Genomic DNA, 25,981 nt, shown 5'->3' with positions numbered 1-25,981 from the left:
AAAGATTCTCTTTCTTGTGAACAGAATTTTCATCCAGAACAAAAGTTAAGCAACAAGATGAAACCAGAGAAGAAAGAAGAAGAAACTCTTGATGAGGATCCTGTCTTTATAAAGATGGAGGCTGAGAGTGTGGAAGTAATTATTTTCTGTCCTTCTCTTGAATGCAAAAATGTGTATACCTTCTTTAATTCAATTAGATCTACTTATAAAATAATAATTTTGTCTATTTTCAGACAATAAATAAAATGTAATAATATTTGAAACTGAAGTAAACAGAAAGAGAAACAAACCCCGCATAGTCTCAGTTCAGAAAATTAAAGTAAGTTAAATTTTAACTTGTACAAGGATAATTTGTCCATAACATTGAATAAAACAGCACAGTATATTTGGAATACTTTTACTTACATATTGATGGACACACCCTACATATATAATAGCTATACTAAATAGCATATGGATGTAAGGAGAGAGTTTTTATATAGTTCATCTGGAATACTTTTACCTACATTGTGACGGACACACCTTAATTATAGGCTAGCTCTGTTACTAAAAAAATAATTAATGAGATAGTAAAATCAAAAAGCATACAGAAAGACATGCACTGAAATGATTGATGAAATATTAAATGCTTGAAATTATTAGTTTTAACTAGGGTTGGCAATCCGAATTCAGAATCCGCCCAGTTTTTAGCCAATTTCCGAATCCTGAATCCGTTTTTTAATAGCGGATTTGGATTGGTTGGCTAAAATTAGCGTCTTGAGTTTTTTCTTTCATCTCCGCCTTTTTGAAGGCAAAGATTATCATCATTATATATAATATCTTTTAAAATCTGGTTCGATTCTCGGAAGTGAATTATAGAGAACACCAAGAAGATTAATTTTTAGGACATATGTAGCACTTAAATTTTTAATTTAATAAAAAGCCTTTTAAAATATTGATAGAATCCGGAATCCGCCAAAAATAAGAATCCGGAATCCGTCTTTTTTTGGACGGATTCTTGTAAGAATCCAAATATGGTCCAAAAATTTGACGGATTGCCATCCCTAGTTTTAACTCTACACATGTTGTATTATATTAAATATTACTTATTCCAGTTGCAAGAACAATTAAGAATTCGTCATGAACCAGTGTCATATCTGTGCTAAGGAATTCTCTAGAAAGAGTAATTTAATACGACACATGAAAATTCATACAGGAGAGAAGCCATTTAAATGTAATTTTTGTGAAAGGGAATTTTCACACAAAGATGATTTGACTAAGCACAAGAGGATCCATACAGGTGAGAAACCATTCAAATGTAAGTTTTGTGAAAAGGCATTTTCAGACAGTAGTTACTTAACAAGCCACATAAGAATTCATATTGGTGAAAAGCCTTACGCTTGTGATACATGTGGAACAGCATTCAGTACAAGTAGTAATTTAACTGTTCATAAGAGAATTCATACAGGAGAGATGCCATACTCTTGTGATACATGTGATAAGGCTTTCCGTACAAACGCTCATTTAAATGTCCATAAAAGGATGCATACAGGAGAGAAGTCTTACTCTTGTGACACATGTGAAAAAGCTTTCTGTACATATCGTGAGTTATCTGGACATGAAAAGATTCATATTAATGAAAAACCTTACACCCCATTCAAATGTGAATTATGCAACAAGAAGTTTTCTCTCATTAGTGATTTGTCTGCACATAACAGGATGCATACAAATGTTAAACAATTTAAATGTGAATTATGTCAGGAATGGTTTCTTACCAGTTTAGCCTTGTCAAAGCACAAAAAAACAACTGGACATCTTAAAAAGATAGAATCTTCTAACAATACAGTTCCACCTTCTGCTTCTACCAGTTTTGTTGATTGTGGTGAAGCTGATGTAAAACTAGAGATAAAAGAAGAAGAAACTCTTGATGAAGATCCTCTCTCTATCAACATTAAGGCTGAGAATGTTGAAGAAACTATAAAATAAGAAATAGAAGAAGAAATTCAGGATGAAAATTATCTTTCATGTGAACAGAATTCTGATGAGAAAATGATAGATAATATTGACATAGTGGAACATAAAATTGAATATGATTAACTAAATCAATTTTCAATCCATTAAATTTTTGTGTATTAAAAGACAATCTATTACTTAAATAGGTATATTTTTTCTTTGTTATATAAATAAGAACTTTTTTGCACTATTTATTTTCTTACTCATTTTTAAATTGATTAAAAAAGAATTTTAAAGTTATCTCTCTTTATAAACCTGTAATTCTTGTTTGTTTTTTGTTCATATAATTTTTGAATTCTTGATTATTTTTATATTTTCAGATCATAAAAATGAAAATTGATTACAAGGAATAATAGAAATATCAGAAACAAAAAAGGTATTTAGATGCTCTATAGTTATTGGGTTAGGCATTAAACTGAGGCCATAGGTTATTAGAGATAAAACATAAAGATGTACAAAGTGGATTATTGGATTATAGAAAGGAATACCACATCAATTAAATACAGGCTTTTCAAAAATATTTATTAAGCACATTAATCTATTTATTAAACTGATACAGGTATATAATTATAACACATACATTAAAACATTTTCACCATTCAAATATTTTATAAGTATATGAAAGTCTAATTTAAATGAACAAATTCATACATTTTCAAAATTAAACTATTTTTATGATATTTCAGGTGCAAGAACAATTTCTGATCCATCATGATCAAGTGTAATATCTGCTGCAAGGAATTTTCTAAAAAAGGGAACTTGAAAGTACATATGACAATCCATACAGGAGAGTAACCATTCTCCTGTGATACATGTGAAAAAACTTTCTGTGAAAATGGTGGGTTAAATGCCCATAAGAGGATTCATACAGGAGAGAAGCAATACTCTTGTGATTCTTGTACAAATAATTTTTCTACAATAAGTAATTTAATCTATATAGGATAGAAATTATACTCTTGTAGTACATGTAAATAATCTTTCTCACAAAAAGTGCATAAACTCGTCATAAGAGAAAATCTCATAAGGATTGTTTTGTTTCCTCTCTGAAAAGATAATAGAACAGAAATATCTCTTTATGCAATTTAATATGATAATCCTTATTCGACAGGTAATTATTTTGTTAAGACGACATTCTAACTGATGTATTAAAAAAATACGCGACATTAAGTACTGATGTATGTAAGATAGTTGTTTGATGAATTGGAATGAGTAGCAAATGTTTTCTCTCCTTTGTACTGAATATTTCATAGTAGTAGGGTAAATTATTTAGTGAATTGATCTGTTATATGTTTAGTTAGTGTTAACTTTATTTCACCTTTTCTCATTTTATTTAATTACTTTGCTGTTTCTAAGTCTAATGTGAATTGTTTCACTATAACTTTATATCATTTATAAAATTATTATTACAGATTTATATCCTGGTTTACCAATATTTCATTATTTGCTCATTATCAAACTTATGTTGCTTGTAAAATAATAATTATATTTATTTTCAGATATAAAATGAAATAAAACTGAAGATCATAAAACTGCAGAATTATTGTTTAAACATAAACTTGTGTCGTCCTAACCTTACAGGGCTGAGGGCTACCCTGTACATACCCAATTTACCCTAACCTAAGTTTGATGAATACCAATTGATAAAATTTTTTAAATATTAATTACATTTTAACTAAATCATGTAGATACTGTTCTGTTTATACATTTTTTCTGTCCTTCTCTTGAATGCAAAAATGTGTATACCTTCTTTAATTTAATGAGATCTACTTATTAAATGTTAATTTTGTCTATTTTCAGACAAAAAAATAAAATGAATTAATATACCTAATATTTAAAACTGAAGTCAACATAAGGAGAAACAAACCACTCATAGTCTCAGTTCAGAAAATTAAAGTAAGTTAGTTTTCAAGTGCAAGGATAATTTTGTCCATAACATTAGATAAAACAGCGCAGCATATTTAGAATACTTTTACTTACATAGTGACAGACCCTACATATAGAGGAGATATACTAAATAAGAAGATAGTTTTCATAGAGTACATCTGAAATACTTTTACAAGTGATACTTTACCTTTATAGTGACAGACGTACGGATACATCTTAATTATAGAGAAATATAATAATGAGAGAAATGAATATAATAAAATGAGGCTTTAAATGATTATTTTCAGTTCTACACAAGTATTACATTAAATATAATTTATTCCAGGTGCAAGAACAATTATCATCATGAACAAGTGTCATATCTGCTCCAAGGAATTCTCTGTAAAGAGCCATTTGACAAGACATGTGAGAATGCATACAGGTGAGAAGCCATACTCTTGTGATACATGTAAAAAGTCTTTTTATACAAATCGTGAATTAACTGTCCATGAGAGGATCCACACTGGAGAGAAACCATACTCTTGTGATACATGTAAAAAGGCTTTCTCACAACAAAGTATTTTAACTGCACATAAGAGGATCCATACAGGAGAGAAATCATATTCTTGTGATACGTGTAAAAAAGCTTTCCGTACAAATAAAGAGTTAATTCTGCATAAGAGGAGTCATACAGGAGAGAAACCATACTCTTGTGATACATGTGATAAAGCTTACGTTAGTTTATCATAAGAGAATTCATACAGGTGAAAAGCCATTCAAATGTGATACATGTGAAATGGCGTTTCTAAACAATAGTGGATTAACAAACCACAGAAGAATCCATACAGGTGAGAGGCCATTTAAATGCGATTCTTGTGAAAAGGCTTTCATACAAAAAATTCATTTAATTCATCATAAGAGAATCCATACAGGGGAGAAGCCATATTCTTGTGATTCATGTGGAAAGGCTTTCTGTACAAATACTCAATTAGATGTCCATAAGAGGACCCATAAAAATGAGAGGCCATACTCTTGTGATACATGTGAAAAGACTTTCTCACAACAAAGTTATTTAACTAAGCATAAAAGGATCCACACAGGAGAGAAGCCATACTCCTGTGATATATGTAAAAACGCCTTCTCACGACAAAGTTTATTAACTGAACATAAGAGGATCCATACAGGAGAGAAGCCATACTCTTGTCAAATGTGCCAAAAAAATTATAAATCAAATTCAGAATTTTCAAAACATAATAAATCAGCTAAACATCTAAAAAAATTAGAATCCACTAAGAATACAGTTCCACCATCTGCTTCTACCAGTTTTGTTGATTGTGGTGAAGCTTATGTTAAAGTAGAGATAAAAGAAGAAGAAACTGTTGATGAGAATCCTCTGTCTATCAACATGGAGGCTGAGAATGTGGAAGAAACTATAAAACAGGAAATAGAAGAAGTAGGAATTCAGGATTCTCTTTCTTGTGAAAAGAATTATGAGGAGTATATAGTCAACACTAAATGCCTTTATGAAAATCTTTAACCTTAGTAGATTTAATGTAAATCGCAAATATTTTTAACTACCTAATGATATTGTGTAAACTGATTTTATTTACTTTTCATTAAATGAGTTTTTGTATTTTATTTTGCACTTGTACAATTTCTGAATAATCAACTTTGTTATCAATGCATGTTATTTTACTATCTTGATTCTACTCCTATTGAATAAGAAATTATTACATCTTTTTGGTGCCATCATTGTATCTAACAAAAAATCAGGTATTTTGAAGAAAATTATTTTATAGAGAATCCTTACTATTTTATCCTATTATATAAAATAAGATCTCATTGAGCACAAAACCAAGTTCTCCAATTTAAGGAAGCTTTCCATGGGTTCTGCGATAGTTTTAGGCTATTTTAATTTAAACTATTATTATTTTGATTGACACTTAGGGGATACTACTCGCATTAAATTGTACTTTGGGATATGTAAAGGAAGATATTTCTCACTTGCAAATATAATGACCGACAAACAATGTGGAACAATGTAAATTTCTGTAATGCACAGGAAATGCGAGGCTAGAGAAAACACATGTAAAATCACACAGTCTCTCAGTATTATCCTATTTTTGTGAGAAATTAAACATGCAACAAGTCATTTAGTTCAAGCAGTTACAGAAATTGTCTTCCTTATTATTTCTAACTTTATTCAAAAACATTCGATCTATTTATAGATTTGAACAGTGTCAAGTGACTAATTTCAGTTTGAAATTAAACTTCGCCTAAATGTAGATATTTTTCTCTCCTAAATGATTGTATTCGATTTTGTAATATTTTAAGATCAAATCAACTCTCCTGGCCATGAATACTCATCAGACAGATGGAAAACCATTCAAATGTGAAATTTGTAATATGACATTCTCACAGATAGATAGTTTTTACAGACACAAGACAGTTCATGGTATTAAACCATTAAAATGTGATAAATGTAAAAAGGCATTTTCAGATAATAAAGCCTTAACAAGACACAACAGAATTCATACAGAAGAGAAGTCATACTCTTGTGTTACCTGTGAAAAGGCTTTCTTACAGAGAAGTAATTTAACTGAACATATGAGGATTCATACTGGTGAGAAACCATACTCTTGTGATACGTGTGAAAAGTCTTTCTCACAACATAGTTCATTAACTCGTCATAAGATGATACATTTAGAAGAAAAACCATACTCTTGTGATACATGTGAAAAAACTTTCTCACAACATAGTTTATTAACTCGTCATAAAAAGATCCATACAGAACGCAAGCCATACTCATGTGATACATGTAAAAAAGCTTTCCTTAAGATTTGTAACCTAACCCGCCATAAGAGGATATACTCTAGTGAGAAGCCTTACTCTTGTAGTTTATGCAAGAAATTGTATTGTTCCGGTTCAGACTTGTCACAGCACATCAAATCAGTAGGACATTTCAAGAAGATAGAATCTACAAAGAATGCAATTTCACATTCTGCTTCTACCAGTTTTGTTGATTGTGGTGAAGCTAATATTAAACTAGAAATAAGAGAAGAAGAAACTCTTGATGAGGATCCTCTCTCTATCAACATGGAGGCTGAGAATATTGAAGAAACTCTAAAACGGGAAATAGAAGAAGAAATTGAGGATAAAGATTCTCTTGATATCAAAGAACATAAAATTAAAATATGATGAACAATTGTTTTTCTTATGTGAAATACTAAATTTTGTAAATATTGTATTATTTTTAATATAAATGTCATTAGAGGGGGGGGGGGGAGTTATGCCACTTTTGCTTACTCTGTGATTATTAGGCTTGATATTAATGTGAGAATATAAGTTATTTTGGATAAAACTTTACTTTATATTATATTGTCTAACATTGTTATATATTGTTATATAACATTATTAATGTTAGACCATATTTAAGGTTATTTGGGATAAAACTTTACTGTTTAGGTTATATTGTCAAACATTAATACCTAGCCTAATAATCACGAGTAAGTGAAATTGTTAAAACTCCCCACCTCCACTCCCAACCCTTACTTTATCTTTATAAAATCTATATATATTATTTTTCTACTATTGCTGGTTATTTAAGATTTTTTGGTTAAAAATATTTTTTTCTATTTTGCAAATCAAAATCATTTTTGTACATTTTGTTTTTTTTTCAGATAACGGATAACAATGAAATGAAAGTATAAATATTCCAGAATTCATTTAAATAGATAGCTAAGATATTTCAGGTAAATATGATTACTTTCATGAACCCTTAATTGTCGGGCCCCTTGCCGCACATTTATCGGCGGGGGCGGGGGGGTGTTCAACACTCTCCCATCCTATTATCTCAGCTCCTATTAGAGCTAGAGGGCTAAAAATTGTTGTGCATGTCCCCTGTTTGATGAATTTCCGACGATAAGTGAGTCAAAGTCAATTTTCGCTCCCTTCACCCTTTTATTTAGCAACATTTGTTTATAGGTCCTTTTTTACTTAAACATGATTTCTTGCATAAATTCTGTCAGAGTAGAAAATAAAAAACTATTATGGTAAGTTCAATCTCTCTCTTTCTAGAATTTACATCTTTGTTATTATATCTAACTACTAGCGGCTTCTACCCTAGATGCCTCTAAGGACACGAAAAATTGTTTCTTTTCAATCTTTATTAAAATCAGCTGTTTATCAAAAATATTTTTACCACTATATGGTGTTAGTTATGTTTAAAGCTAATTATCAAAAATTGCTGCATGTCGGCATTTTTTTTCGATATTTCCTTCAAATTAGCTATAAACCTTCCCAGGACCTATGACAAGCTACTCTGTAAAGGAGAATCACATCGTTGTTGTCTTTCAATTTATACACTTCAAATAACCTTTGAATTGTGTTTTTTCTAATCAGACTATTTCATATAAATAAAGAATATTTTCCCTATTTTAAAGTTAGTATATTTTTCTTCCTGATTTCCCGCAGGGATATAAAGGGATAAGACAATGACCGATAATTTGATTTACATACCAATTACCCCATCTGTAGGTATAAATTATTAGTTGAAACGTTTGGACACTCAACTTGATATACCCACCAATCAAAATGCATTTATAGTCTCCAAAGTTGTTGGTCAAACAAAAAAGAAAACTTAATTATAAAACCTTGAGGACTAGCATAATAATCATCTTAATGTCTCCTCCCTCCCTGAATTTGCCGCCATTATCTTTATTTAAAATAACCCTATATCATATTTGCTTGTTTCTGATTGAAAATGGGAGGAGTCCGCGCATTAATCATCATATTTAAGTAAATGGGCGGAGATTTTTTGCGGTTTTATTAATAAACAAGAGTTAACTATTGTTTATGATTTAGGTTGATAATTGTATCAACGTCAGTCAGCAACTAACAATCAAAGTAAACAGAGAGAAATCTATTATACAGATCTACTTTATGATATAAGGTATTTTTATATTTTTGTGCTTTATGTCATTAATCCAGACTCATTCACTTATGCTATTCAATGCTGATGGTTTAAAGCGAACTTTTCTAAAATTAAGGTCGGTCCGTACGAAGCTCTTTTCATTAATTTAGTAGTGTTATGGTTATTCCTGTAGTAGTTAGGTATGATTCAGAAAGCGTAGTAACTGCTTATTTAGTTCTGAAGTCCATAGTGTTCACTTGTTTTAACTACTGATTTTAATTATATGGAATTCTCATCAATTTTATTGGCCATTGTCTTATCCCTTTATATCCCTGGATTTTTCTGCTAGTCTGGTTTATTTGAGATTGGCTTGAATAGATGTTGTCATCAATGTTTTTCTTGTATAATAACAATTTATTTCCAGTTCCATGTTAATGTATTATTTATATTTACCGCCCTAACATATATACTTAATCAGGACGTATATATACTTAATCATATACGTCCTGGGATGGGGGTAAAGGGGTGCTTACCCCAAACTTTGAAATCTATCATTTTACTCCAATGCCTCAAATATTAAATTCTAACTCCGCCCATTTATCATTACTTTAGAACAATTAAAGTAGGAGGAGTTGCTAAATATTATAAAAAATAAATATAAAAACTAAATCTGGGGAGGGGTGAGGGATGGTTGGGTTATATAACCAAAATATGGGGGGTGGGGGGTAATAAAACCGAATCAACCTATGTTTGTCAGCTTCGCTTTTATAAATGTTAACTTACTTGTTTATTCCTTTTCTTCTACTTTCTTACATTTGTCTGTATGTCTATAACAAATAGATCTTATCGTAAATTCGGGCACATCAGAATTGTTCTGATGATTCCTTTAACAAAGAGTAAATGATCTGTAAAATTGTTAAAGAAAGGTCTTTTGTTCTTTTAAAATAAATTAGCTTTATTGACAACAACTTGGATATGACTTTTACAATCTGTATTGCTTGTCTGACCACCTGTTTTTTCTTGCTTTGCTTCTATGGAAGTTGTCATCCTTGTTTCAGTTTTTACATGAATTTTGTGTTTATTTGAAAATATTGGAAAACAATATTATATGTTTTTTATTAATAAAATTGATATTTCAGGACATTGAGAGAGGATATACCAGCATGAATTACTGTGATATTTGCAACAAGAATTTTACACGGAGAGATAGCTTGGTTGTTCATATGAGGGTTCATACGGGAGAGAAGCCATACTCTTGTGATCAATGTGGAAAGACATTTTCTGATTATAGTAATTTGAATAAACACAAAAGGATCCATACTGGTGAGAAGCCATACTCTTGTGGTCAGTGTGAAAAATCATTTTTTCAGAATAGTGATTTGAATGTCCATAAAAGAATTCATACTGGTGAGAAACCATACTCATGTGATCAATGTGAAAAGACATTCAGACAAAGTAGTGAATTGACTGTACACAAAAGAGGTCATACAGGTGAAAAGCCATACTCATGTGATCAATGTAAAAAGACATTCAGACAAAGTAGTGAATTGACTGTACACAAAAGAGTTCATACAGGTGAGAAACCGTACTCATGTGGTCAATGTGGAAAGTCTTTCTCTGAGAGTGGTGTTTTGAATAAACACAAACGAACCCACACTGGCGAGAAACCTTACTCATGTGATCAATGTGAGAAGGCATTTGCACGGAAAGATAAATTGACTCTTCATAAGAGGATCCATACTGGAGAGAAACCCTACTCATGTGATCAATGTGAAAAGTCATTCTCTAATATTAGTACATTTACTGTTCATAAAAGGATCCATACAGGTGAGAAGCCATACTCATGTGATCAATGTGAAAAGTTTTTCTCTAAGAATAGTAATTTGAATGACCATATAAGAATCCATACAGGAGAGAAGCCATACTCATGTGATCAATGTGAAAAATATTTCTTTACGGGTAGTGACTTAACTGTACACAAAAGGATCCATACAGGTGAGAAGCCATACTCATGTAAACTTTGTGACAAACAATATCCCTCTAGTTCAGCGCTATCAAATCACAAAAAATCCCCTGAACATTTAGAAATGATGAAAAGCTGTAATAATACAGTTCAACCTTCCCTATCTATTAGTTTAATTAAATGTGAAGAAGTTGATGTTAAAGAAGAAATTAAAGAAGAAGAAATATTTGATGAAGATCCTCTCTCTATCCAGATGCTAGCTGACAATATTGAAGAAAATATTAAACAAGAAATAGAAGATCCTCTTTCTTGTGAACAGTATTATGATGAAGATAGAACTGATACTATTGATATTGTTCATCATAAAATAGAAATATAAACATTTAATTGTCATAGGATACAAAATACAAATGTTTATTTTGAGAAACAGGATTAATGCGCCCAATGTAAATAAAAATAAAGGGGGGGGGGGTAGAAGTGGCGACTTGTTACTTACTGCGTTTGGACAAAAAAAAGATTAACTTAAAAACGGCGATTTGCCGCCGTCCACTGCCGTTTTCAGCCGCCGCCGCCACATTTTTTTACATTTATTGCTGAATTATGTGTTTTGAAATCATTTGAGAACATGTTGTTTTTTTGCGGCGGCGGGAAATGGCGGTGAACAGCGGAAGCGGCGGTATTTAAATATTTCTTACTAACAAACCTAAAAATATTTTATATTCATTTGTCAAACAATAATCGAAGACAAATTTACTGTTTGACAAAAAAAATCCATGTTTTTGTTTTAATTTCAATTGATATGTTAATTTTCTTGTTAAATGCTATCTCTCTTTTTATTTTGTTTACAACTTACTTTTTTTCTGTTAATAATTTTGATGTTTTTGAGCATAATCATTTATTGGTTTCTGTGTTACTAGAATATTTATTAAATGTAAATATATTATTTTCAGATAAATATTTATAATATATAAAATGCACCAAGTATAGATAGCAATGTTATAAAGAAAACAAGTTTCCTACCAATTTTGTTTCTAAATGCACAGGTTATTTAGTTTTATTCATAATTAAGGCTCCACATTATGCTCTAAGGGGTCCAATTTAATAGGATTAACATGGCTGGTTCTAGAAATATGATTGCTACTCGAGATCCAGCGCCGCTGGCACGTCTAGCGATGACTCTTTCTCCTTGTTCTTGTTCACGATTGTTTGTTGTTAAAAATTTCTAAATTTCATGAGATTTAGACATTTTAATCATTGACAGTTAAACCCTTTAATCTCGGTGTAGAGGGGAAAATACATAGACAAAAGATAGAAATTTTGGAAGAAAAGACAAGAGTTCTACACCTTTTTGTTTTGCTAAGCCGTAAGCCTCCGTGCCAACTTCAAGGCCTGGTGTATCTATGACCCCCTCTTAAACCACCTTGTCTAATACTCCCTTTCGAGCAGGAAAGTATGGGGGAATGGACTTAAAAAGCCATAAGGTACAAAAGACCTAATCCTACAAAAGGCCTAAATTAAATATAGAATAAATTCAAGGAATACAGCATCCATAAATCTGGAGGCCCTAACCCTGCGGGGCTACTTGACATTACCTAACCTAACTTAAGTATGTAGGTAGGATAGATTATCTTTATAAGAACCAATGGAAAGTGCCATTGATGATGCCATCAATCTAGCAAAATAAACTATTGTAATCTTTTTTAACCTGATTTTATTCGTGCTTTTATTCATTATCTTGATATCTTTCTTTTAAATTATTTATTTATTTTAATAATAAAGTTTTAATAATAATCTTTATTTATTCCAAGTCTTTTTTTCATAAAGATAAAAAATAATTTTCCGCCAGAATAAGTTTCTGACTAGGTATTAGTAGGAGAAGTCCGCTTTGAGCATCATTATTAAGTAAATGAGCGGAGATTTGGTTTAGCTTTATTTTATATAAAACAAGAATAAACTATGTTTATGTTTTAGGTTGATAATATAATCAATGTTAGTCAGCAACTAACATTCACATGGTTGGCATATCTTTATTCTGCTAACAAATTGCTTTCTCCTCTTTTGTGGCGACTTAGCTGTGTTAATATTTCCGATACTAGAGGGTGATATTCAAAGACCCCATTGACAGTCGCCATAGGGTCTCCACTCCTTGAACATTAAACATACAGTCTTTTAACCCCTGCCCCCTCTATTCTTTATTTTATATTTTTAGTAGGTATGCTTTTCGTCCATATAAAAAAGAATGCGGCGGTTTTTGGCAAAAGCGGCGGTTCCTAAACCGTTTCTTCACAGTTCCAAATTGTCCCCCTATTAATCAACTGCCATTCCAAATTCCAGAGCTGTAACTCGATATGTTTTTAGTTGAGTTCCTTCGACTTGGTTTCAAAAAGTGTCACACCCGCCTCCCCCATTCTAAAACAATATTTATGGCGGATTTTTTAAAATGATTCTTCTCTGTTTTGGGAATCTATCTTAAACCGACTCTCTAATATTATTGAATACTGATTTTAAAAATATTTTGCTGACCATCATTTCCAAATTCCCACCTACTCCGCATTTGAATATACATTTCCTCAGCTTTTTGTGTTTTAATTCTAATTAATATAAATAGTTTCAGGAGATTGAGAGAGGATATACCACCATGAATACCTGTGATATTTGTAACAAGAATTTTACACAGAAATCTAATTTGCTGGTTCATATGAGGGTACATACTGGTGAGAAGCCATACTCATGTGATCAATGTGAAAAGTCATTTTCTCAGAATGGTGATTTGATAAAACACAAAAGAGTCCATACAGGTGAGAAACCATTCTCATGTGATCAATGTGAAAAGACATTTACAAATTACAACTAGTAGTCACTTGACTAAACCTAAAAGAGTTCATACAGGTGAGAAACCATACTCATGTGATCAATGTGAAAAATTATTTTCTCAAAATAGTGATTTGAATGTTCATAAAAGAATTCATAATGGAGAAAAACCATTCTCATGTGATCAATGTGATAAGACGTTTTCTCAGAATATTCATTTGACAAATCACAAAAGAATTCATACAGGCAATAAACCATACTCATGTGATCAATGTTTAAAACATTTAAACAGTGTTGAGTTGACTGTCTATAAAATAATTCATACTGGTGAGAATCCTTACTCATGTGATATATGTTGAAAGGCATTTACTACTAGTAGTAACTTGATTGTTCATAAAGGAATTCATACTGGTGTGAAACCCTACTCATGTGATCAATGTGAGAAGGCATTTGCACGGAAAGATAAATTGACTCTTCATAAGAGGATCCATACTTGTGAGAAGCCATTCTCATGTGATCAATGTAAAAATACATTTAAACATAGTGGTGCTTTGACTGAACACAAAAGAGTTCATACAGGAGAGAAGCCATATTCATGTGAACTTTGTGACAAACATTATATTTCTAGTTCAGCCCTATCAAAACATAATAAATCCCCTGGCCATTAGAAATGATGAAAACTTGTAATAATACTACATTTTCACCTTCTGTATCTCTTAGTTTCATTGAATGTGAAGAAGTTTATATCAAGGAAGAAATTAAAGAAGAAGAAATATTTGATGAAGATCCTCTCTCTATCCAGATGAGAGCTGATAATATTGAAGAAAATAATAAACAAGAAATAGAAGATCCTCTTTCTTGTCAACAGAATTATGATGAAGATAGAATTGATATTGTTCATCATAAAATAGAATTGTAATAATCATGTTTGTTAAGATATAAAGTGCTAATATTATTATTTTAGACTTTTAACATTTTATTTTTCATGACCTCAATTAATTTTTGTACATACTTTTACATTATTTTGTTTGTGTAAATAAAGTATTTTTCCAATGTAAATATTTTATTTTCAGAATATTATTTAACAAGAAAATGAACAAAGTATAGATATCAATGATGAAGAGATTTTCTACAATTTAAAAATAAAGGTTTTTGTTTTTAATAGCTTAGTGAGCTACTCACTCTACAACTAGGTTATATTGGTTCGTTCCTGATTAAGCAAACAAAAAAACCTTTATATTGATAATTTGCCGCCAGAATCTAAAACACACTTAATCCTTTAACAAAAAATAAATTTGATGTACAGTTTCTGGTTAGGTATTAGTAGGAGGAGGCCGCGTTGAGCATCATAATTAAGTAAATGGGCGCAGAATTTGTGCGATTTTATTATAAATCAAGAGTTAACTACTGTTTATATTTTAGGTTGATAATTGTAGCAATGCCAGTCAGTAACTACAGGGAAAAGAGAGAAATCCATTAAACAGATCTACTTTCTATCATAAGGTATTTATAGTTTTTTGTTCTATACAACAGAAATAGTTAGGGTTAGATCTGTTATCTTAGCTGTGATAATATTTCCAATGCTAGAGGCTGATTTTCAAAGACACAATTGACAGTCGGCACGGGTTACCGCCTCATAAATTTAATTTTTATCGTCTTTTCGTCCATCTATCTCTAAGAAATGGAGTGGGGGGAAATGTGAATTTCTAGGATGCTATTCAAGTTAGACTGTTGATTGTTTGTAAAGATTCCCTATTTCAATAAACATCAAATATTTAATTTACATGGTCTGTTGGTCTGCCGGTATTGCTCTGAGTTATTCTAAAATTCTAGAAGATAAATTTATGGTGGATTTTTTGTAGGGATAGGGAATCTATCTCAACCCCATTCTCTTATGCTATTCAATACTGATTTTTAAAAGCGAAACTTTTCTATAATTAGGATCGGTCTATCCGGAACGGTTTGATCTTTTCATTCATTTAGTCATGTTAGAATTATCCAATTGATTTCAAACTTGCCATGGTGATTCCTTAATAGTTAAGTACAAATTAGAAAGCGTATTAATCATATAATCGGTACCAGAATTTCATATATAAGTCTATGAAACATGTTGATTTTTAATCTTTTTCAAAAAACTCTATATTAAATTTTGGAATATTGATTATTGATTCCTATTACAACAAAGTACAATGTTATAAGGAAGCATCTATATAATAAAGTTCATTTTCTGTAGTTTAGCAGCTTGGCACCAGATCTACTTACAATTTTGTTTAGACTTATACATTTATTTTCTGCTTATTCAGTTCAGACGTTCTTAATATGTTAATGTTCATTTGTCCTACCGTTTAAGAGCTTCGATTTTATTGATGTTGTCTTACTTGTTTTGTAAATAACTTGCTGTCAATTTCCTAATTTCTTACCTACTTATCACTTGATGTATTGGTCTGTATTCGTCTGTACTACTCTGTTTCAAATTTTTATAAGAAATATATGTATCCTTAGCTCTTATCGAAGATAGATTGCAGATTTTTCTCAGAGGTCCCCAAAGTTTTATGATTTACGTTTTCTTATTCGTTTGCTTAACAACTTTGGGGACACTAGTAAATTTTGATAGGTTGATTCATTAATTTGAGTGTTCAATCGTTTCAACCATTAATTTTTATCTACAGAAAGGGTAATTATGTACATCATCATAGGAAATGTACATCAATTTATTGGCCATTGTCTTATCCCTTTAGAACCCTAGATTTTTCTGCTAGTCTGGTTTATTTTTGCTTGACTTTTATAGATATTGTCATCAATGGTTTTCTTCTATGATAACAATTTATTTCCAGTTCTATGTATTCATTTATACTTACTGCCTTATATCATAGAAGTCCTATGTTGGGGTTACTTACTGCCCTAACTCATATACGTCCTGGGACGGGGGTAAAGGGGTGCTTATCCCAAAACTTGACATACCTCATTTTACTCCCCTGCCTCAAATATTAAATTCTAACTCCGCCCATTTATCATTGAATTAGAACAATTAAAGTAGGAGGAGTTGCTAAATATTCTTTAAATAATAAACTAAAACTCGGGTTGGGTGATGGTTGTGTTATAAAACCATATCAACCTCTGTATTAAAATATACATGCTATCATTACATGTTTGTCAGCTTTGCTTTTTACAAATGTTGTCATCCTTGTTTATTACTTTCTTCCTTCAATTTTTAAAAGCAAAGCTATTTTACATTTGTCTACATTTACATTTACATATACGTATACTAGCGGCTATGCCCCTAGAAGCCTCTAGGGGCACTTAAGATGAGGAAAAAAAGTCAACCACTTCCATTTTCAATTTAAGTTTTTAAAAAAAAATAATTTTTTTGTGGGGGGAAGGGGGTTCCTTTTCTTATTGGGGAGGTGGATATACCCTCACCCTAAATAGTTAAAAACATTCCCTGCACCTATTAGAAGCTTCACTGTGAAGGAGAACCATATCAGTTCATTGATTAGCGAGATCCTTCACTACAGACAAAAAAAAGCTTACTACTTTATATAATAGGATAACACTAGCTCTTATCATAAATTTATTCATATCAGAATTGTTCTGATGATTCCTTTAACAATACCTAAGTAAAATTGTTAATAGAAATGTTGTTCTTCTAAAATTATTTAGCTTTATTGACAACGACTTGGATACAATTTTTATAGTTTGTTTATATGGAAGTTGTCGTCCTTGTTTCAGTTTTAACCTGAATGTTGTGTTTAGATATTTCCAGTATTTAAAAATACTGGAAAAATAAAATTTTGTGTTTTCATTAATAAAAATAATATTTCAGGAGATTGAGAGAGGATATACCAGCATGAATACCTGTGATATTTGTAACAAGAATTTTACACAAAAATCTCACTTGGTGGTTCATAGGAGGTTTCATACAGGAGAGAAACCATTCTCATGCGATCAATGTGAAAAGAGATTTACAACTAGTGGTGACTATACTCGACATAAAAGAATCCATACTGGTAAGAAGCCATTCTCATGTGATCAATGTGAAAAGACATTTACAACTAGTAGTCACTTGACTCGACATAAAAGAATCCATACTGGTAAGAAACCATTCTCATGTGATCAATGTGGAGCGTCTTTCACCAATAGGTTTAGTTTGACTGTACACAAAAGAATTCATACTGGCGAGAAACCATACTCATGTAAACTTTGTGACAAACATTATGTCTCTAGTTCAGAGTTAGCAAAACATAATAAATCTCATGGACATTTAGAAATGATGAAAAGCTGTAATAATACAGTTCCAACTTCTAAATCTATTAGTTTCATTAAATGTGAAGAAGTTGATGTTAAAGAAGAAATTAAAGAAGATGAAATATTTGATGAAGATCCTCTCTCTATTCAGTTGAGAGCTGACAATATTGATCCTCAAGATTCTACATTCTACAAGAAATACTCCTGTGATACATGTGACAGGGCTTTCTCTCAACTAGGTCATTTAACTATGCATAAGAGGATCCATAAATCAAGTTGGAATATTGTCACACCTTCTGCTTCAACCAGTTTTGTTGCTTGTAGTGAACCTAATATAAAGAAAGAAGAAGAAAATCTTGATGAGGATCCTATATCTATAAAGATTGAGGCTGAGAGTGTGGAAGTAATTATAAAAGAGGAAATAAAGGAGGAAGAAGGAATTGAGAGTGAAGATTTTGTTTAAGTAGAAAAAATAAAAATGTTTATAAATGTAATTGTTGTAAATGTCTATTAAAAAGTTTGTATTTAAGATTTGATGTAATGTGTAAATAACATTACTTCTCCAAAAACAATTTAAAAGAAAAATTCACAATTCTTTGAAAAAAATGTTATTTGTAAAAATGTGTAAATAGGTAGTATCTTATATACTTTGTTTGCTTTGTTGTTTAACTTTAAACTTAAACTTGTGTTCTCCTGTACTACTCTGTACATACCCAATTTAACCTAAGTTTGAGAAATACTAATTGATATAATATTGTAAAAATTTATTATATTTTAACTAAATCGTGTAACTTTTGTTCCCCAATTTATTTTCTTATATTCAATTAGGAAGATCTCATTATGAAAATTGTGTTACTTTTAAAATAATTATTATATTTATTTTCAGACTGAATATAAAGTGAATTGAGACACAACGATTATAAAAAGAAAGAACAAACGAACTATTTTATTTTAGCAAAGTAAAGTAAGTTAGTTTTTATATTACAATTTTATATTCACATATTTCACTAACTGTGTTTTACTTTCATTTGCCTTGATCTTAAAAGACTATAGTCAGAAATAAAACTTTTATTTTACTACCCAACTTTATTCATGGAATACACTTGTTTTACTAATTTGTTTAAGATTTCAAAACTAATATTAATTTAGCGTGAAAAAGCAAACAAAATTATGGGATCTTGTAGTTTTCAGTGGCAGCTTTTCAGTTCCTTATCATACCCCTTTAAACCCGCCAAATTTTAGCATTCTACCCTGTTTTAAAGTTTTTAAACATATACTTTTACGGAAAATAGGCAAAACAAATTCCTTTGTTCAATATTTTTTTTATAAAGATATAAAAACTCAATTTATGAAAGTTAAATTATTTCATAATTTTTCTTCCTCTCCTATTTTTTGACCGCTGAATAATAAAATTGCCCCTTTGTCCTCCAATAATTATTTGTATTTTGAAATTAAATGATAAACATTGAATTAAACACACAGTACATCTGGAATAATTTTACCTACATAGTGACGGACACACACTACATCTAGAGTAGTTATTCTAAATAAAAAATGGATGGAAGGAGATAGATTGTAAAAAATATATCTGGAATACTTGTATCTAAGTATTGATAGACGTATGGACACAATATAGATATAGAGTAGCTGTTGTACTTAAGTCATTACAATGGAATTATTGATAAAGTAATTAACGCAAATAATTAATTTTTGCAATTCTACACGTTTTTTATTTCAGGTGCAAGCACAATAATTCATCATGAACAAGTGTCTTATCTGTTCTAAGGAATTCTCTAGAAAGGATAGTTTAACAGTACATATGAGAATTCATACGGGTGAGAAGCCATTCAAATGTGATACATGTGAAAAGGCTTTCTCACGACAAAGTCATTTAACTGCCCATAAGAGGATCCATACAGGAGAGAAGCCATACTCTTGTGATACATGTGAAAAAGCTTTCTGGACAAAAGGTGAGTTAACTTCCCATACGAGAACTCATACAAGGGAGAAGCCATACTTTTGTGATACATGTGATAAGGCTTTCGCACATCAAAGTGTATTTACTGCCCATAAGAGGATCCATACAGGAGAGAAGCCATACTCTTGTGATACATGTGGAAAAAGTTATCGTACAACTAGTGTGTTAATTGTCAAGCATAGAAGTCAAACAGGAAAGAAGAATTACAATTGTTTCACATGTGAAAAAATATCACAACAAGTTGATTTATACCAGAAATCTAGTTTTGTTATAGTCACACCTTCTGCTTCTCTCAGTTTTGTTGATTGTGGTGAAGCTGATATTAAACAAGAAATAAAAGAAGAATTAGAAGAAACTCTTAATGAAGATCCTCTCTTTATCAATATGGAAGCAAAGAATGTTAAAGAAACTATAAAACAGGAAATAGAAGAAGATGAAAGTCAGGATTAAGATTCTCTTTCTTGTGAACAGAATCCTTATGATGATTATAAAAATTCTATTGACATTGTGGAACACAAAATTGAATATGATTAACTCTATGGTAGTATTAATTTTTTGAAAAAATAGAATGTCATTCGATAGAAAAGATCAATTTTCAGTATATTTCATCTATGTCTATAAAAAGACAAAATATTACTTAACTACCTGCTAAGTTATTTTTATAAACCAGAATTTTTTTCGCATTATTAAATTAATTAGATAAGGATTTTAAAGTTATATCAGTGTATAAATCTGTAATTCTTGTTTGTTTTCTGTACATATCATATTTTATTTCTTGATTATTATTTATATTTTCAGAACATGAAAATGAAATTTGATTACATGGAATAATAAAAATATCACAAATAAAAACAGGTATTTGGACACTCTTTAGTTAATTGGTTATAAATTGGCTAAATGTTTATAAATGGTTTATGGAAGGTTTTAGGCTATTTTATAAATATTTTTTGGGCACTTATATACCTATAGAACAACACCTTAAAGTAAAAAATAAATTTTATAAAATTGTGTCGTCATTATCTAACTAAAATACAAGCTTTTTATAATTAGAGTCTGTCCGACCGTCCATCCCAAACAGTTACCTCTTTTTTTAAATTTAAATAAGTTAGAATTTTACTATCGATTTCAAATTTTGCATGGTGATTCCTGGTACGATTTAGAAAGCGTAGCAACTCTATAACTCCATTTCAAACATGTTGATTTTCAAATCTTTTTAACAACAAATTTGTATGTGATATAATTATCCGATTGGATTTTTAGAATACTGATTAATGTTCGTTTGTCCTTCCATTTCAGAGCTTCGCATTCATAGATGTTGTCATCCTTTTTGTTATTTTTCTTTATAAATTCATGTACCTTACCTCGAAAATTTATGTAAGGGTATCTTGTTTAAATTTAATATCATATTTTATACGGAAAGCAAATCTACAATTTTGCTATCTGTCAGTTTATACACATTAAAATCAGGGATCTAAAAGGATAAGACAATGTCCGATAAATTAATGTACATGCATAAAATTAATACACAAAATTACTCCTTCTTTAGATATAAATTTTGGTTGAAACGTTTGGACACTTAACTTAAAATACCAACCAATCGGAATGCATTATAGTCCCCAAAGTTGTTGGTCAAACAAAAAAGAAAACGTAATTATAAAACCTTGGGGACTAGTGTAATAATCATCTCAATGTCTCCTCCCTCCCTAAATTTGCCGCCATTATCTTTATTTAAAATAACACCATATCATATTTGCTTGTTCAGTTTCTGATTAAAAATGGGAGGAGTCCGCGCATTGAGCATCATATTTAAGTAAATGGGCGGAGATTTAGTTTTTGTAGATATAACTATTGTTTATGATTTAGGTTGATAATTTAATCAACGTCAGTGAGCAACTAACTTTCAAAGTGAACAGAGAGAAATCCATTATACAGATCTACTTTATATTATAAGGTATTTATAGTTCTTTTGTTCTTTACTACAGATATAGTTAGCTTTAGATTTGTTGTCTTATGTTTAAAGGGGGAGGTAGGTTTTGCTAAAATTCCGTAAAGGTGTAAGTTTTAAGGCTTAAAAACAGTAGTAGAACAATAATATTCACTAAAAATGTGTATTCCTTATTGAATAGAACAATAGACAACAAATTTTTTTTATATATTTATATTTAGTGAATATTACCGTTCTACTACTGTTTTTAAAACTTAAAACTCACACCTTTACAGAATTTTATCTATCTCTCCCTTTATAAGTTTAGATGCCCCCCTCTATTCACTTACTATTCTGATCTATATGAAACTCTGCAATAGTTAAACTATTATCAAAAATTGCAAAAAATATATTCCGGCTTTTAACTGTGAATTTCTCGACTGCTATTCAAGTTAGACTGTTGATTTTTTGTTTGTAAAGATTCCCTATTCCAATAAGCATCAAATATCTAATTTACATGGTCTCTATGTAATGCTCTGAATTATATTAAATTTCAAGAAGATATTTAATATAAATTTATGGCGGATTTCAATGAGCAACAAATATTAAATTTACATGGTCCGTTGTCTGTAGGTAATACTCTGAGGTTTATTAAATTTCTAGAAGAAAAAGGGGGAGGTAGGTTGTGGTAAAAGTAAAATTCCATAAAGGTGTGAGTTTTAAGGCTAAAAAGAGCAGTAGAACGATAATATTCACTAAATATAAATATCTAAAAACTTTTGTCTATGGTTCTATTCAATATGGAATACACATATTTAGTGAATATTATCGCTTCACTACTGTTTTTAAGCCTTAAAACTCACACCTTTACGGAATTTTAGCCTAATCTACCTCCCCCTTTATTGCGGATTTTTTTGTGGCGATAAATAATCTATCTTAAAATCACTTTCTTATCTATAATTTAGTCATATTAGAATTGTCCTATCGATTTCAAACTTTTCATGGTGATACCTTAGTAGTTAGGTACAATTTACAAAGTGTAGCAATTCTATATTATGTCCAAACGTCCATTTTAAACATGTTAATTTTTAACCTTTCTGACAAAAACTTTTTTATGTGTTATAATTATCCTATTTATCTGTTTTTTTAATACTGATTCCTGTTACAACAAAGTACAATATTTTAGAAATCGTCTCTAAAATCAATTTCTTAACTTGTAATTATACAGCTTTGCAACAAATTTACTTACAATTTTATTTTGACTTATACATTTATATTCTGCTTATTCAGTTCTGACATTCTTAATGTGTTAATGTTCATTTGTTCTACCATTTCAGAGCTTCGCCGTTATGAATGTTATCATCCGTATTCTGTAAATGATTTGCCGACCATTTCCGAATATCGCACCTACTCTATATATCACTTGATGTGTTGGTCTGTCTGTACTGCTCTGATTCAAATTTTAATTCCTTTCTTCAGCTTTTATCAAAGATAGATTGCAGATTTTTCTCAGAGGTCCCCAAAGTTTTACAATAACGTTTTCTTATTCGTTTGCTTAACAACTTTGGGGATACTAGTTTTTTAGTGAATTTTGATTAGTCGATTCATTAAAATGAAGGGTTAATTATGTTGGCCATTGTCTTATCCCTTTAGATCTGTGGATTTTTCTGCTTGTCTGGTTTATTTGAGCTTGACTTTAATAGATGTTGTCATTAATGTTTTTCTTTTATAAAAAAAATATTTCCAGTTCTATGTGAATGTATTATTTATATTTACCGCCCTAACTCATATACGTCCTGGGATGGGGGTAAAGACTTTGAAATCCCCCATTTTACCTCATTTTACTCCCCTGCCTCAAATATTAAATTCTAACTCCGCCCATTTCTCATTAATTTAGAACAATTAAAGTAGGAGGAGTTGCTAAATATTCTTTAATTATAAAAACTAAATATGTGTGGGGGGGGGAGGGGGTGGGATGGTTGGGTTATAAAACTATATCAACCCCTGTACACAAATAAAAATGCTGTAAATTCCATGTTTGTCAGATTTGCTTTTTACAAATGTTGTCATCCTTGTTTATTACTTTCTTTCTGCAATTTTAAAAGCGGAGCTTTCTTACATTTGTCTGTACGTCTATAACAGTAGCTCTTATCGTAAATTTAGGCAAATCATAATTGTTCTGATGGTTCCTTTAACAATAAGGTACAACAAAGAAAGTAAGAGTATCTGTAAAATTGTTACTAAAAGGTTGTTTGTTCTTTTTAAATATTTAGCTTTATTGACAACAACTTGGATATGACTTTTTTTATTTTATTGCTTTGCTTCTATGGAAATTGTTATTCTAGTTGGAAAACAATATTATATGTTTTATTAATAAAAATGATATTACAGGAGATTGAGAGAGGATATACCAGCATGAATACCTGTGACATTTGTAAAAAGAATTTTACATGCAAATCTCACTTGGTTGTTCATATGAGGGTTCATACGGGAGAGAAGCCATTCTCATGTGGTCAATGTGGAAAGTCTTTCTCTGAGAATGGTGTTTTGAATAAACACAAACGAACCCACACTGGCGAGAAATCTTACTCATCTGATAAGCCATACTCATGTGATCAATGTAATAAGACATTTACTACTGGTAGTAATTTGACTAAGCATAAGAAGATCCATACAGGAGAGAAACCATTCTCATGTGATCAATGTGGAAAGTCGTTCTCTGATAAAAGTCATTTGATCCAACATGAAAGGATCCATACAGGAGCAAAGCCATACTCATGTGATCAATGTGAAAAGACATTCAAACAAAGTAGTGGATTGACTTACCACAAAAGAGTTCATACTGGTGAGAAGCCATACTCATGTGATCAATGTGATAAGACATTTACTACTGGTAGTTATTTGACTACGCACAAGAGGATCCATAAAGGAGAGAAACCATTTTCATGTGATCAATGTGAAAAGACCTTCTCTGATAATAGTTCTTTTATTAGACACAAAAGAGTCCACATAGATGAGAAGCCTTTCTCATGTGAACAATGTGAAAAGACCTTTATAACTGGTAGTCACTTGACTTACCACAAAAGGATCCATACAGGTGAGAAACCATACTCATGTGATCAATGTGAAAATTATTTTTCGAACAAAAGTTCTTTGACCTCTCACAAAAGAATCCATTCAGGTGAGAGGCCATACTCATGTAAACTTTGTGACAAACATTATATCTCTAGTTCAGCTCTAGCATATCATAATAAATCCCCTGGACATTTAGAAATGATGAAAAGCTATAATAATACAGTTCCAACTTCTGTATCTATTAGTTTCATTAAGTGTGAAGAAGTTGATGTTAAAGAAGAAATTAAAGAAGAAGAAATATTTGAAGAGGAACCTCTCCTTATCCAGATGGAAGCTGACAATATTGAGGAGAATATTAAACAAGAAATAGAAGATCCTCTTTCTTGTGAACAGAATTATGATGAAGATAGAATTGATACTATTGATATTGTTCATCATAAAATAGAAATATAAACATTTAATTGTCATAGGATACAAATGTTTATCATGCAAATGCTCAATTCAAATAAAAATAAAAATCTTATTTTTCACATTAAAATCTACATTTTATCTTTATTTGTTGCAATTTTTAATTCATTTATAAATAGGTAGCTATTGTGTTTATTTCAATTAATATGAGAATATTAAATTTCTTTATGGTGTGTCTAAATTATAAATATACTTATTTTTCATTTGGTTTTACAGGATCTCCACATTAATTCTGTCTCCATTTTATTTGAATAAGAACTTTAAATGTTTATAAATGATTCTTTACATGAATGATTTTATTGTTTTCCAGTATAAAGACTTATTTATTTGTTTATTTATCTTTTAGTGTAAATAAAATAATTGTCTAATGTAAATATATTATTTTCAGATTAATTAATAACAAATAAGAATGCACAAAGTATAGATATTAATAAGAAAGAAATTTTCTACTATTTTTGTTTAAAAACACACAGGTTATTAAACCCTTTAATCTCGGTGTAGAGGAGAAAAGACATAGAGGAAAGGTTAAAATTTTGGTAGAAGAAAAGACAAGAGTTCTACACCTTTTTGTTTTGCTAGAAGCTCCGTTCCAACTTCAAAGCTTGGTGTATCTATGGCCCCTTCTTAACCCACCTAGTCTAATGCTCCCTTTCTAGCAGCAAAGTAAAGAAAGGGGGACTCAAAGGGCCTAAATTAAATATAGAATAAATTCAAGGAATGCAGCATCCATAAATCTGGAGGCCCTAACCC

General features: G+C 30.5%; 4 protein-coding genes and 1 long non-coding RNA gene across 6 annotated transcripts; all 5 read left to right on the top strand.

Moving 5' to 3' along the window:
- The first annotated feature begins 231 nt into the window (after positions 1–231).
- LOC145327308 (uncharacterized) lies at positions 232–3,583 on the top strand. 2 transcript variants are annotated; one of them, XR_013882145.1, is made up of 4 exons: positions 232–319; positions 1,095–2,368; positions 2,679–3,100; positions 3,489–3,583. It is a non-coding gene; the product is annotated as an uncharacterized LOC145327308 (long non-coding RNA). The 2 variants fall into 2 exon arrangements; XR_013882144.1 differs by lacking the exon at positions 3,489–3,583 and having other exon boundaries at positions 2,679–3,302.
- A 3,561-nt stretch (positions 3,584–7,144) lies between these two features.
- On the top strand, positions 7,145–11,660 carry LOC145327307 (uncharacterized). The gene is made up of 3 exons (XM_080170941.1): positions 7,145–7,607; positions 8,719–8,806; positions 9,907–11,660. The coding sequence occupies exon 3, from the start codon at positions 9,931–9,933 to the stop codon at positions 11,107–11,109; it is 1,179 nt and encodes a 392-aa protein (XP_080027067.1). The 5' UTR covers positions 7,145–7,607; positions 8,719–8,806; positions 9,907–9,930; the 3' UTR covers positions 11,110–11,660.
- A 3,341-nt stretch (positions 11,661–15,001) lies between these two features.
- LOC145325724 (uncharacterized) lies at positions 15,002–18,278 on the top strand. Its single transcript, XM_080168674.1, has 2 exons — positions 15,002–15,044; positions 17,365–18,278. Exon 2 carries the CDS (start codon positions 17,389–17,391, stop codon positions 18,247–18,249), a length of 861 nt encoding a protein of 286 aa, XP_080024800.1. The 5' UTR covers positions 15,002–15,044; positions 17,365–17,388; the 3' UTR covers positions 18,250–18,278.
- Positions 18,279–18,670: 392 nt separating this feature from the next.
- Positions 18,671–20,395, top strand: LOC145325723 (uncharacterized). Its single transcript, XM_080168673.1, has 2 exons — positions 18,671–18,750; positions 19,525–20,395. Exon 2 carries the CDS (start codon positions 19,546–19,548, stop codon positions 20,212–20,214), a length of 669 nt encoding a protein of 222 aa, XP_080024799.1. The 5' UTR covers positions 18,671–18,750; positions 19,525–19,545; the 3' UTR covers positions 20,215–20,395.
- A 165-nt stretch (positions 20,396–20,560) lies between these two features.
- Positions 20,561–25,295, top strand: LOC145327306 (uncharacterized). Its single transcript, XM_080170939.1, has 3 exons — positions 20,561–20,619; positions 21,628–21,715; positions 24,080–25,295. Exon 3 carries the CDS (start codon positions 24,104–24,106, stop codon positions 25,214–25,216), a length of 1,113 nt encoding a protein of 370 aa, XP_080027065.1. The 5' UTR covers positions 20,561–20,619; positions 21,628–21,715; positions 24,080–24,103; the 3' UTR covers positions 25,217–25,295.
- Positions 25,296–25,981: the final 686 nt, after the last annotated feature.

This window comes from Acartia tonsa, chromosome 8, assembly GCF_053477335.1.
Source record: "Acartia tonsa isolate MP-2025a chromosome 8, ASM5347733v1, whole genome shotgun sequence".
Taxonomy (NCBI): Eukaryota; Metazoa; Arthropoda; class Copepoda; order Calanoida; family Acartiidae; genus Acartia; species Acartia tonsa.
The sequence above is the reverse complement of the archived record's forward strand: the minus strand, read 5'-3'. Positions and strand labels throughout refer to the sequence as shown.

Coding starts and splice junctions, on each gene's coding strand:
- LOC145327307 (XM_080170941.1), top strand. CDS start 9,931: ATGAATTACTGTGATATTTGCAACAAGAATTTTACACGGAGAGATAGC.
- LOC145325724 (XM_080168674.1), top strand. CDS start 17,389: ATGAATACCTGTGATATTTGTAACAAGAATTTTACACAAAAATCTCAC.
- LOC145325723 (XM_080168673.1), top strand. CDS start 19,546: ATGAACAAGTGTCTTATCTGTTCTAAGGAATTCTCTAGAAAGGATAGT.
- LOC145327306 (XM_080170939.1), top strand. CDS start 24,104: ATGAATACCTGTGACATTTGTAAAAAGAATTTTACATGCAAATCTCAC.